The sequence below is a fragment of the Sprattus sprattus genome, assembly GCF_963457725.1.
Source record: "Sprattus sprattus genome assembly, chromosome: 18".
NCBI classification, from domain to species: Eukaryota; Metazoa; Chordata; class Actinopteri; order Clupeiformes; family Clupeidae; genus Sprattus; species Sprattus sprattus.
In genome coordinates, this window is record NC_137916.1 from 23,408,641 (window position 1) to 23,422,574 (window position 13,934).

Consider the following 13,934-nt stretch of genomic DNA (forward strand, 5'->3'; position numbering starts at 1 on the left):
TTAAACTGTGCGTATAACTTTTATCGGTATCGAGTACACAGATTGCAACTGAGTGTCTTTACTCTACAGTCCAATGCCTTTAGAATTTTTTAAGTTGTCTGACATGCCTTGATGTTTTTGTACATTTCCCTTAACTAAAAACATTGATACACAAATGGAATATCTGATTATATTTTAAAAGACCTCAGCAATAATGTCATGTAAGTAAATGGAATGTAGTTAAAAAATGTTTTAATTTAAATCAAATGTAAACATACCCTTGGAAAAACCTTGTTTCAGAGGTTCTCAGACTTTAGTTGGTCAGTGCAGCCATGTTTTGTAGCCTTTTATCCTGTAGGCACTTACAACTTTGCACTTGAATCCAGTGTAGATATCTGAGCACGTTTGCCCCTGTGTATCGTATCTGTGCATGAGTTTGAAATAATTACACGCACGTTTACAGTGCTATTCATGTTTTTTATTGGCTCAAACAATGAGAGGCTCATTGTACCGGACAATGAAACGGAGGTGGATTCTCCAATTAAGCAGGGGCTTCTGCTCGTGACAGAGGCTGGCTCTGGAGATGATCAGGTTCTCTTTGGGTTTGGACCTCTGGGACCCTCACCAATAGCGGGCCTCTGATGACCTTAGTGGTGGTGGTGGTGGAGGAGGATGAGGTTGACATGCCACTGTAAGGGAAAAAGAGAAGACAATTCACATTGAGTCTCTCATCTGTGCAATGCTGACATGGTGTCACCTCACAGTTTATACAGACCTTTTCTGACAAAAATCATCCCAGATCTTTATTTTGTTTTTCCCAATTCTATATGTTTCTTTCATTTTCCCCTCAGATTTTATTCATTCCTGTTGCTGAGTTACTGGTTAATTTGCAAAAAGCTACTAAATGATTAGCATACCCTGCACTTGCACTTGCAACTGCCCCTCCGTCCATGAGTCTTCTGTACTCTCCGATCTCCATCTCCAGTCTGGTCTTGATGTTCAGGAGCATGGAGTACTCTTGTCCCTGGCGTTCCAGGTCCCCGCGGAGCTGCATCAGCTGACCTTCCAGGCTGCCTACCTGCATCTGGTAGCCTGAGAGCATGCCGGAGTAGCGTGACTGCGTCTCGTGCAATGTGGCCTCCAGCGATGCTTTCTGTAGGGATTTGGGAATGAGGAGAGTTGGTATTAGAGTAAGAATTTTGCTTCTTTTTTTTAAACTAGTGATAACCGGTATACGATGTGATTATACCAGTGTAGTGTTTCCATTGCAAAGAAATTCAAGCAATTGGCCAGCAACAACAATGGCATGAACTACGTTGATTTAAACAGGAGTGGGGTGGAAGTTCAAGGCTCGCAGTGGTGGGACACAGTAGGATTTCCTTGAAATAGTTACAGATTTACTGCATGGCCTGACTTGCCATCTCCAATGAGACAACATGTAACATTAGAATTTTTCACATTTACATTTTGTCATTTAGCAGACGCTTTTGTCCAAAGCATCGTTCAAGAGAGAACAGTCAAGCTACGAGCAATAGAAACCTGGTGTAACAATAAATACTACTTTACATAAGAAATAGAAAACCGAAATTGAAAAGAAAAAGAAGTGTAAGCACTAGATGAAGTGCTAGTTAGGAAGGGAGGTGCTCTCTTAAGAGCTGGGTAGAGAGGGACTCCCCTGCTCTGGTAGTGCTAGGCAGTTTGTTCCACCAACGTTGAACTACAAATGAGAATAGTCTGGATTACCGTACCTCCACAGACGGCAGAGCCAAACAAAGGTCACTAGACGAGCACAACATCCAGGGTGTAAAATGAACAGAGTTGACATGTGACTGTGTGCCATGTGTAGCAGGACGGGTGGAAGCTGACGTCACTGCTCTGTCTGTTTGCTTCTCCCCGCCTGTCTCATTGAGCCCTAATTAAGTGCCGCTTTGCCACTCTCCTTAGCTCCTATATATGGGCAACTATGTGCCATCTGGGCATGCGCCGTATCTCGTGGTACCTGTTGCATCGAGCTCCTGTCCACCTGTTTGTCGTGGAGTAACTTTGTTTGGTTGGGTCCTCCTTCCCAGCGCTTCGGTTTCACACCGAGTCCAACTGTATGTCGGTTGTGCGCTACGTGCAGGTATGTGTGGGTCCTTCTTTTTATGAATGAACGGTTGTGTTTTAGCTAGCTACTCAACTGTGCTCTGTGTACTGTACTTAGATAACAGACACATCGTAGCTGCTGCCTGTACCGTCCTGTGTGCTGTGCCCCCGGATGCTTGGTAGGCTAGCTTACTGTTTCTTTTTAATATTAATACTACTGGCGTTCGTGTGACGGTAACGTTACTATATTTCTCCCGTAGGAATTAGCTGGGGCAGGTTGACAACGCTGCTGTTTTGCTGACACTGTTTTTACAACTAGCTTCTAGCTAGCGTCCCACGTCGCTGTTTTGTGGCCTGCTGTGGCGGGCGGCCTCACGTCTCGTCCTCCCTCCAAGCAGCTGCAGCGCGTTTGTTTGTGTGTGTCTGTCTCCGTGTATTATTGTTTCGTATTTCTTCTGTTGCTTGGTGTTTGCCTCAGTTGTCTACATTTGTTTTGGTTCTGTTTGTTTCGTTCTTTATTTATCTTTCTGTTTGTTTCTTTATTTTTGTTAACTGTGCTGGGTGCCCAAGGCTTGGTGGTTATATCCTCTCCCTCCCTTAGTGGGGGTGCTATCTCCCGTGTGTGTGTTTTGGATTGGAACTCATTGACGTGTGAATACACCTTCTTCACTAGGTTTGAGTGTGTGCATTTGGTGTGCGCGGTGCACGTGTGCTGTGACCTTCTGGAGGTAATACCCCACTTCCCTGATAACTCTGCCTGACTGGTAAGCCTCAGTCCAGCTTGTGTGTTCTGTGGATTTGTCTGTGTTGTCCTGTGTCTGTCTCCTAATCGTGTATTGTAGTTTACATTGGTGTAATTCAATAAAATATATTTATTTATGGAAACACGCCTCCGCTTCCTCAGTTCACGAACCTGTGTGCCCCTAGTGGGCTAGTTTATCACCTTAACTATTTCCTTGGGCGCAATCCCCAAGGTGGCGTAGTCGTGCTCTGGTTAGACCTAGCTCCATCCCTGTGTCATGCCACATTTGGCGTAGGCGGCAGGATCTACTGACTACAAGCGGAGACGTGTGTTTCATCCGTTTTATTATTTTTCTGCTCATTGTTGGTTTGTGTATTCTGCATACTTGTTTGTATTGGTGGTTGCTTTGTCTTGTCTGTCTTGTGTTTTTTTTTCGTTTTTCTTTAGAAGCAAAACAGCAGCGTTTGTCGTGAGATCTCTGGGCTCCTCTGACCTCGGTAGCTTTTGCCACTGCCTGTCGTAAGTCCTATTTATTTTTGATCATGTCCACCTCTGAGGAGGAGATGCGAGAGCTGAGGGAGTTGGTGGCATCACTGAAGGCTGATAATGAGCGCTTAAGGCAGGAACAACTACCTCCGCCTGCCTCCCAAGTTATTCCGTCTGATGCAGGCCCCTCAAGCACTCTCTCCTCGCCATCTGCTGTCCCCAGGACTGGACGTGATGGTACCAATGCCCCACTGCCTGACAGGTTAGTTTTAATGCCACGAGACAGAAAGTGTCCTCACTTCCGTGGCAGCACTGGTATTAGCGTGACTGACTGGGTTGAGGAAGCTCAGGCTTGTATGCATGCCCGTCACCTCTCTGGCACCGAGCAGGCCTTCTTTCTTTACGATCACCTTGTGGGTGAGGCGAGAGAAGAGATCAAGTATCGCCCCAGTTCAGATCGTAGGGACCCAGATTGCATCATTGCTATACTTAAAGAGTTGTATGGGTGTTCTGCTTCGTACATAGCCCTGCAGGAAGCCTTCTTCTCCCGGAAACAGCAGGAGGGGGAGACGCTGCAGGAGTTTTCCTTGGCTTTACTGGGCCTTATGGATAAAGTTAAGCAGTGTGACCCTGACTCAGTCCCCAATGCAGCAGTGTTATTACGGGACCAATTTACCGAGCATGTTCGGGATGGTGCCCTTCGTAGGGAGTTGAAGCAGTTGGTGCGACGGCAGCCTGTTATGACTTTACTCGAAGTCCGTGCTGAGGCAATCAGGTGGGAGCGGGAGGGAATGCCAGGGGGTGCTAGGGAGCGTAGCCACTCTCTCCCATCAACATATGGCATCCAGTATGGTGTTAGGGGAGGCTCACACCCCACAGCTAGCAACCCGGCCCAGGGCTCAGAGCTTGACGAGTTAAAAGACCTCATGAAACGGCAGCAAGCTCAGTTAAACCAGCTCACACAGAGCATTGCTTCACTGCAAGCAGCCCCTCAGTTTAGCCGCCCCCCTAGGAACCATCCTGTAATTTGCCGGAGGTGTCAGCAACCTGGGCATTTTGCCAGAGAGTGCAAGGGACAATGGGTTCCCCCCGGCTTGCAGCCTCTCTCTCTTCCTGTCCCCTTGCCTAGCAGCGACAGGCAGCATCACCCTTTTCAACCGACGGAAAACTAGTACCCACCGGACTGCAGAGCCACAGTTCGGGCGGGGAACCTCCTGGCTCAGTAGTTGGGGTTAGTGTAGGTACAGTATCATCTTTAATGTCGTCTTGTCCCCATTTAGATGTAAGCATTGGCGAGGTGTTGGTACCCTGCTTAATAGACACTGGGTCCATGGTGTCCACCATTGTGGAGTCTTTCTTTTTAAAGCATTTTGCGCCACTGGGTCAGGACCATCTCCAGTCTTGTCAGTGGCTTCAGCTCCGCGCAGCCAACGGGCTTGCTATCCCCTACGTTGGCTACATAGAGTTAGGTGTGGAGCTTTGTGGCAAGTCTGTACCAAACTGTGGGATCCTGGTCGTAAAGGACCCCCCTGGTGACCTGTGCGCCAAAGTTCCTGGTGTGCTAGGGATGAATGTCCTTAGCAAGTGCTACCAGGAACTCTTTGGACAACATGGCCCAGCTCTTTTCAAACTGCCCTTGGTCTCACAGGCCCCTACTCCCCTCCTTGAGGCATTGCAACAGTGCCGTCATGCTGAGACACAGCCCCTCCCTGATATGGTGGGTCAGGTGAAAGTGCGTGGTGGAAAAGCGTGTCGTATCCCTGGTGGGACTATGAAGCTTATCCCGTCCACTTGCTCAGCACTGTACGCTCATGGCACTGTTTTATTTGAACCCCCAGAGTCTGGCCTACCGGCTGGGTTGTTGGCCTCCCCTGCTCTGGTGAGGGTTGTCTGTGGCACTGCCTGTATACCAGTGGTCAATGTCAGTACTGCAGATGTGCTTCTGTATCCACGTACCACCCTGGGCACATTACAGAGTGTGTATGTGGTCAGTCTGCCTTCAGGGGTGACTGAAGTTCAGCCTATCACGGCCACTGTTAATTCCCACACTGTTCAGCCATCACCGCACTCCATACTAGACCAAATTAAAGCGCTTGAGCTGCCATCACTGTCTAGTTCGGAGCAGAGGCAGGTTAGTGCCTTGCTTCAGAAGCATCACACCGTTTTTTCGGCTCATGATGGAGACTTGGGCTGCACTAATTTGCTCTCCCATGACATCCCCCTGGTTGATGAAACGCCTGTTCGGCAGCGCTACCGCCGCATACCTCCATCAGAGTACGAGACTGTGAAGGCCCACATCAATCAACTGCTTGAGGCTCAGGTAATTAGGGAGAGCTGCAGCCCATATGCTTCCCCAATTGTCCTGGTTAAAAAGAAGGATGGTGCACTACGTTTGTGTGTCGACTATCGACAATTGAATGCGAAGACCAGGAAGGATGCGTTCCCCCTACCTCGCATTGAGGAGTCGCTGGATGCGCTGACAGGGGCCCGTTGGTTTTCCACTATGGACTTGGCCAGTGGGTATAACCAGGTCCCTGTCACCGAGAGGGATAAGGCCAAGACCGCCTTTTGTACCCCATTTGGATTATTCGAATGGAATCGAATGCCGTTTGGGCTCTGCAATGCTCCCTCTACGTTCCAGCGGCTCATGGAGCGTATATTTGGTGATCAGCAGTGCCAGTCCCTGTTGTTGTACCTTGACGACATTGTGGTGTTTTCGTCCACAGTGTCTCAGCACTTAGAACGGTTGGAGCTTGTTCTGGACCGGCTGCATGACCAAGGTCTTAAGGCAAAACTGACTAAGTGCGCTTTCTTTCAGAGGGAAGTGAAATATCTGGGCCATGTCATATCAGACCAGGGCGTCGCAACTGATCCCAGTAAAATCGAGGCAGTGGCTCAGTGGCGTAACCCTACCAGCGTCTCTGAACTGCGCTCATTCTTGGGGTTTGCCAGTTATTACCGGCGCTTTGTGGAGGGGTTTGCCAAACTGGCAGCCCCTTTACACAGGTTGGTGGCCGAGCAAACCGGGTCCAAGTCCCACAGGTCCACCAAACAGAGTCTGGCTAGTGCATGGACAGCGGGTTGTCAGGCGAGCTTTGAGGCCTTGAGGGCCAAGCTCACCACCGCCCCCGTGCTGGCCTATGCGGACTTCTCGCTGCCCTTCATCCTGGAGGTAGACGCTAGCTTTGGGGGGCTAGGAGCCGTACTCTCCCAGGATCAAGGAGGTAAGGTACGACCCATTGCATATGCTAGCCGTGGTCTTCGGCCCACTGAGCGCAACATGGACAATTATAGCTCTATGAAGCTAGAGTTCTTGGCGCTCAAGTGGGCCATGACGGAGAAGTTTAGGGAGTATCTGTTGGGACATAAGTGTTTGGTATTTACAGATAATAATCCCCTTAGCCATCTGTCCTCTGCTAAGCTGGGAGCAACTGAGCAACGCTGGGCTGCCCAGTTAGCATCTTTTGATTTTGAGCTGCGGTACAGGTCAGGAAGGAGCAATGTAAACGCCGATGCCCTTTCCCGGCAAAACCAAGCTGCTCCCTCTGGGGTGCAAGGACTTATCCCGGGCACAGCCGTCCCGCCTTCTCTACAGCAAGCCATGGAGCAAGGGCCCACTGTTCAGGTTAGCCAGTCACTTATTGACGCTTTACCTTGTCGTTCTCCTACTGATGTCCACTCTTTACAGAGGGCCGATCCAGTTCTGAGGGAGGTATTTGATTTCTGGAGGCGTAAGACCCGACCTGGTCCTGACGAACGCCGTCAGCTCTCCAAGTCTGCGTTGACCCTGCTCCGTCAGTGGGACCGTCTTGTGGAACAGGACGGTGTGCTTTACCGCCGGATCCTTCGCCCTGAGGGGGCAGAGGAGATCCTCCAGGTAGTTCTACCATCAACCTTGAGGCCGGAGGTATTGACACTGCTACACCAGGAGCATGGGCATCAGGGCATTGAGCGCACCACAGAATTGCTGCGGCAGCGTTGTTATTGGCCAGGTATGTCCTCTGATGTGGCACGTTGGTGTCAAGAGTGCGAGCGGTGCCAGTTGGCAAAGAACACCCAGCCGGCTGCGCAGAGCTTCATGGGCCATCTCCTAGCTGGGCGTCCACACGAGATTGTGGCAATTGATTTTACCTTGCTGGAGCCCTCTGCTTCTGGGCATGAGAACGTCTTAGTAATGACGGACGTTTTTAGCAAATACACCTTAGCTGTGCCAACTAGGGACCAGCGAGCGGAGACGGTGGCCCAAGTACTAGTGGCCGAGTGGTTTTGTAAGTTTGGGGCGCCTGGCCGCATCCACTCTGATCAGGGTCGGAGTTTTGAGTCTAGGCTCCTTCAACAGCTCTGCAACCTCTATGGGGTCCAGAAGTCCCGCACTACCCCATACCACCCAGCGGGTAATGGACAGTGCGAGCGTTTTAATCGCACGTTGCACAACCTACTGCGCACCCTGCCAGTGTCCAGGAAGAGGGATTGGGTGTCGTGTCTCCCCCAGCTGCTCTTCTGCTACAACAGCACCCCCCATCAGGCAACCGGTGAGACACCACATTTTTTGATGTTTGGCCAAGAACCCCGACTGCCAGTAGACTTTCTGCTTGGTAGGGTGTCAGAGCCGGCTGCAGGGAGTGTGCATGAGTGGGTTCTGGAACACCAAACCCGGTTACAGGTAGCTTTTGAGGGGGCACGGGAACGACTCAAGGTGGCTGCAGGCCGTCGCAAGGCTCAACATGACCAGCATGTCCGCGATGCGCCACTGGTGGAGGGTCAGCGGGTTTATCTTCGTGATTACGGCGTGAGAGGCCGTCACAAGATTCATGACCTGTGGAGCCCAGTGGTGTATCAGGTGTTGAAAGCGCCTCCGGAGGGAGGTTCTGTCTACACCATTGCACCCGTAGATAGCCTGCTGAAGGTCAAACGGGTCCACCGCACTCTTTTAAAACGTGTGCTGGAGAGGAACGTGCCTGTCCCCAACCCACCAGCTGGTCCACCGGGCAGTGCCTCTCCAGCCTCAAGCAGTGCAGAATTAGATAGTGGTGACTGGCTTATCCTGGTCCCGGAAGCACCTCAACCATCCTCTAGCTCATGGCCAGACCCAGCCCCAAGGAGTATGTGTGCTTCTGGCCAACCCATGGTCCCGACGGCCCCAGTTGCGGCTGTACCTGCTGCCCTGGGTGAGATTGAGTTGGAAAGTGAGAGTTTGCCCTCAATGTCCCCAGTTCCCGCTTTTGTAACTGAGCCCAACGCTAATGCGTTGCCATTGCGACGAACCACTAGAGCCTCGGCTGGCCAGCACTCCAACCCTCACCGGCTCCCCCAAGCAGCTGCTGGAGGGCTTGCAAACCCTGCCAGCCTTACTTCCCGTGCTATCTCGGGGTGGTTTCGACCATGGAGTTAGCCAAGGGGTATTTGTAGCTTTGAGGTGTCCATCGTCGGGGCGACGACGAAAGACTGGGGGGTAGAATGTAGCAGGACGGGTGGAAGCTGACGTCACTGCTCTGTCTGTTTGCTTCTCCCCGCCTGTCTCATTGAGCCCTAATTAAGTGCCGCTTTGCCACTCTCCTTAGCTCCTATATATGGGCAACTATGTGCCATCTGGGCATGCGCCGTATCTCGTGGTACCTGTTGCATCGAGCTCCTGTCCACCTGTTTGTCGTGGAGTAACTTTGTTTGGTTGGGTCCTCCTTCCCAGCGCTTCGGTTTCACACCGAGTCCAACTGTATGTCGGTTGTGCGCTACGTGCAGGTATGTGTGGGTCCTTCTTTTTATGAATGAACGGTTGTGTTTTAGCTAGCTACTCAACTGTGCTCTGTGTACTGTACTTAGATAACAGACACATCGTAGCTGCTGCCTGTACCGTCCTGTGTGCTGTGCCCCCGGATGCTTGGTAGGCTAGCTTACTGTTTCTTTTTAATATTAATACTACTGGCGTTCGTGTGACGGTAACGTTACTATATTTCTCCCGTAGGAATTAGCTGGGGCAGGTTGACAACGCTGCTGTTTTGCTGACACTGTTTTTACAACTAGCTTCTAGCTAGCGTCCCACGTCGCTGTTTTGTGGCCTGCTGTGGCGGGCGGCCTCACGTCTCGTCCTCCCTCCAAGCAGCTGCAGCGCGTTTGTTTGTGTGTGTCTGTCTCCGTGTATTATTGTTTCGTATTTCTTCTGTTGCTTGGTGTTTGCCTCAGTTGTCTACATTTGTTTTGGTTCTGTTTGTTTCGTTCTTTATTTATCTTTCTGTTTGTTTCTTTATTTTTGTTAACTGTGCTGGGTGCCCAAGGCTTGGTGGTTATATCCTCTCCCTCCCTTAGTGGGGGTGCTATCTCCCGTGTGTGTGTTTTGGATTGGAACTCATTGACGTGTGAATACACCTTCTTCACTAGGTTTGAGTGTGTGCATTTGGTGTGCGCGGTGCACGTGTGCTGTGACCTTCTGGAGGTAATACCCCACTTCCCTGATAACTCTGCCTGACTGGTAAGCCTCAGTCCAGCTTGTGTGTTCTGTGGATTTGTCTGTGTTGTCCTGTGTCTGTCTCCTAATCGTGTATTGTAGTTTACATTGGTGTAATTCAATAAAATATATTTATTTATGGAAACACGCCTCCGCTTCCTCAGTTCACGAACCTGTGTGCCCCTAGTGGGCTAGTTTATCACCTTAACTATTTCCTTGGGCGCAATCCCCAAGGTGGCGTAGTCGTGCTCTGGTTAGACCTAGCTCCATCCCTGTGTCATGCCACACATGGTTCTGTGTTTCGGAGCTGATGGGTAGTCTCACCATGCTCATCAGAGACTGAAGTTCGATTTCCAGGGACTGAACTGAGCTCTTCACAGTGTTGATCTCGGACCTGCTGGTCTGAAGGGTCTCTGTGCTCGTTACAACCTCCTTGTTCACGACCTCTGCCTGCAAAACAGCAGCAAAAAGAGAACACAGTATGTGAGAAAGGACTTTACATATTACAAAGCAAGACACCATTGGAGTAGAGTACGTCGAAGCACCCTGAAAAAAAGGAATTGTTTTGTCACTATATACATACATAATATTGAATTGAATTGAATTGAGTGGAGGGTCATGAATGCATAGTTCTCGAGGCTGATAAAGCAAGATCTGATCTGGCAAGAAATGTCATCTGTAACTGACTGTGCTTTCCTGATGTGAGTGTGAGTGTGAGTGTGAGTGTGAGTGTGTATGCACTCATGGGGTATATGTGTATATGTGTACGTCATCTACCTTAGCCTGGAACCAAGACTCAAGTTCCTTCTGGTTTTTGGATGAGACTGCCTCGTAGTGTTGACGGATATCTGCCATGATCTTGGTGAGGTCCTCCTGAGGTGCAGCGTCCACCTCTACGTTGACCTGGCCGGTCATCCCGGCACGCAGGGACAACAGCTCCTAAAACAGAATTAGTTTTATTCAAAATGGGATGTAGCTTTCTTTACTCCTAGGATTAACAACGTGCTACTGTGAGACAGACAGTGTCACACAAAGAAACTCACAACTATTTGAAGTAGTGGCGTCACTCCTTTCAAGACTTTACCAAGGCTCAACTGAAGCCACTTCTGTCAGTGCATTAACTGTTAGACAGTGAGTAAGTGAATGAGAGATCTACACCTATGCCCGTGGAGGGTGCATTACAGAGTGGCTTGGGAACTATGTCTTATCTGTCACTGCCACCAGCTCTGCACAGCATGCTAAGACAGAAAGCCAGTCTTGTTTGTGCCCTGAGGCCTCAGAGCAGGTTGGGCTCGGGCATCCAGACTTCCTCGTGGCCCTTTTTCAGATAACTTAATTCCTGTGTATTAGTTTTGTTCCTGTTTGCAGTTCTCACCTCCTCGTGGTTCTTCTTGAGATAGATAAGCTCTTCTTGCAGGCCGGTGATCTGCATGACGATGTCGTTCCTAGAGTAGTTCAGCTCATCCAGCACTCTCTTCAGCCCAGCGATGTCTGCCTCCACTGACTGCCGCATGGCCAACTCTGTTTCATACCTTACAGAGATGGCAATTGATGGGATAATCAACAAACAAAACATGTACGATAAATACCCAAAAAGTTAGCTCATTATACTGGTTGAAATGCATTCCACATAAACAAATGTGTTTTATAGAGAACATCCAGAGTAGAACAGTGGAGAGTTAGGTATTTTACACACACACACACACACACACACAATTTGATTGCATAGGGTACACAAATCAGGCTGAATCATTTTAATGTAATATTTTACACGCATTCAATTTTAATTCAATATCAAATAAGATGGTCACATCTATCTATTTCCATCAAGCGCCTAGAGACAATTGTATTGTTATGGCGCTATATGAATACAATTGAATTGAAATTGAATTGTATCTTTTGGAGTAAACCTAGAAACTGTTTTTTTTTGGTCTTTTGGAGTAAACTAAACAACAGGATTTATATGTTCTTGTGCGCAAACCAACTTGACCCTGAAGTCCTCCATGGCGAGGCTGGCGTTGTCAATGGCCAGGTGCACAGAACCCTTCAGCTGAATGGCACCCTGGATCTGAAAACATCAGGAACTCATCAGGAAACACATATACAAATGCATAATGTACTTATTGCTTGCTATTGCAAGAGAAACGATCCTTATTGGTTTCAAAATCACAAGTTTAGCATGAGAATAAAGAACAGTGTGTCTCTGTTGCAGATGGAGGCTAATTTGAGGAGCTCACCTGGGCCTGGAGGTCGCTAATGGAGACCATGAAGCTGCTGTAGTCGTGGCCAGAAGGGGATGAAGGCAGAAACTGTCTGATCTTCAGCTCAAGCTCTGCGTTGGCCTTCTCCAGGACCTGCACCTTGGCCAGGTAGGCAGCCAGACGTTCGTTGAGGTTCTGCATGGTGAACTTCTCATTGCCAATGAAGCTTCCTCCAGACCCCGCTACGCCGACACATGTTAAGCCGGCACCCACTCCAAAGCCGGCACCACCTCCAAACCCGGCACCACCTCCGAACCCCCCGCCGAATCCAGCTGCACCACCCAGACTGGAGGCGCTGGAGATGCGCACCCCGGAACTGCCGGCACCACCGTACACGCTGCCTGCCCTCATCATGCGGCCACCGCCCCCTGCCGACATGGAGACTCGGGAGGAGCCTGCGGAGAATCCACCTCCACCGAAGGAGGAACGGCCTGCGAAGAGTGTTGCCATGACGAAGAGGCTGGATGGGTACTCTGGCTCTGACGGGAGAGAAGTGAGTGTTGAGACGACACTGCGAGGGGCTTTTTATCCTCCGCACACAGACACTTCAGCTCCGGTAACCCCCTCCACCCTCCACCCTCCACCCTCCCCAGCGCCTGGCCAGCCCACATTTCAGTCAGGTTCCAAATGATGCGAGGGATATCGCCATGAGGCATGTCGCGACGCTGGCCCTGATATAAGTTTCAGCACGTCCACTGGCAAGCACACAATGACTGCCACTCATGTAAGGATTTCAATCAAAGGTTTTATCTTTATTTTAATGACAAAAATAGGTTATTTAGAGGTTACATACACACTGTACACTTAGCCTTATACTTGGTTTCTGCACTTTTGACAGTGATTACAGCTTCAAGGCGTCCCATTCCTCTTGGCATACCCTTGCAAGCTCCCTCAGGCTGGATGGGGAGCGTCGGTGCCCAGCCCTTTTCAGCTCTTCCCACAGATGTTCAATTGGATTCAGGTCTTGGCTCTGGCTGGGCCACTCAAGGACATGCACAGTGTTTCTCCTAAGCCACTCCTTTGTTCTCTTGGCTGTGTGTTTCGGGTCGTTGTCATGTTGGAGGGTAAACCTTCAGCCCAGTCTGAGGTCCAGAGCGCTCCGGAGCAGGTCTTCTTGGTGTACTTAGCTGCATTCATCTTTCCCTCTATCAGGACTAGTCGCCCCGTTCCCGCTGCTGAAAAACATCCCCACATCATGCAATGCTTCACTGAAGGGATGGTATTAGACAGTTGATGAGCGGTGTCTGGTTTTCTCCAGAAATGACGCTTGGTCTTCAGGCCAAAAAGTTACATTTTGGTTTCATCAGACCAGAGAATCTTGCTTCTCCTGGTTTGAGAGTCCTCTAGGTGCCATTCAATTGAATTTATCAGAGGTGGACTCCAACTAAGTCGTAGAAACATCTCAAGCAATATCAGGAGAAACAAAATGCACCTCAGCTTACTTTTGGGTGTCATATCAAAGGGCTTGCACACTTGCGTACATATGATATTTTACATTTAGATTTCCTTTTAATTAGCACAAATTTTCAATTCATCACTATGGGCTATTTTTATTTTGTGCATAATATTTAGACTGAAATTGAAGTCAATCTATAGTAGAATATGTCTGTAACGTAATACATTGTGGAGAAGGTGAAATAGGTGTGCAGACTTTCCGGCTTGAATAGGAGGGCTTAGGTTCCTGCCTTAACACGTACCCTTCAGCAAAATACCCTTTCTTTTATTTTACTTCACTCACTGGTTTGTGATGCTGCTCCCAATCTATTATCAATACAAACTTGGGTTTGTGATGCTGCTCTATTACCCTTCCATGCATCAAGAGATGTTAGCTGAGATTACCTCATCAAGAGAATTATTTGGCATTTTGTAATTACAGAGCAGAGCGTAACAATGGCTTAAGTCTGAAAAACGTGGTTTTGTTTTGATGACATCTTAGAGT

At 49.3% G+C, this 13,934-nt stretch overlaps 1 protein-coding gene across 1 annotated transcript; it reads right to left on the reverse strand.

The window, feature by feature from the left end:
- Positions 1-520: 520 nt before the first annotated feature.
- Positions 521-12,373, reverse strand: LOC308379187 (keratin, type I cytoskeletal 50 kDa-like; the record flags this gene model as incomplete). The annotated part of the gene is made up of 7 exons (XM_080856245.1): positions 521-668; positions 897-1,132; positions 10,059-10,184; positions 10,512-10,673; positions 11,110-11,266; positions 11,720-11,802; positions 11,972-12,373. The coding sequence occupies 7 exons, from the start codon at positions 12,371-12,373 to the stop codon at positions 521-523; spliced, it is 1,314 nt and encodes a 437-aa protein (XP_080712371.1).
- Between the last annotated feature and the right edge of the window lie 1,561 nt (positions 12,374-13,934).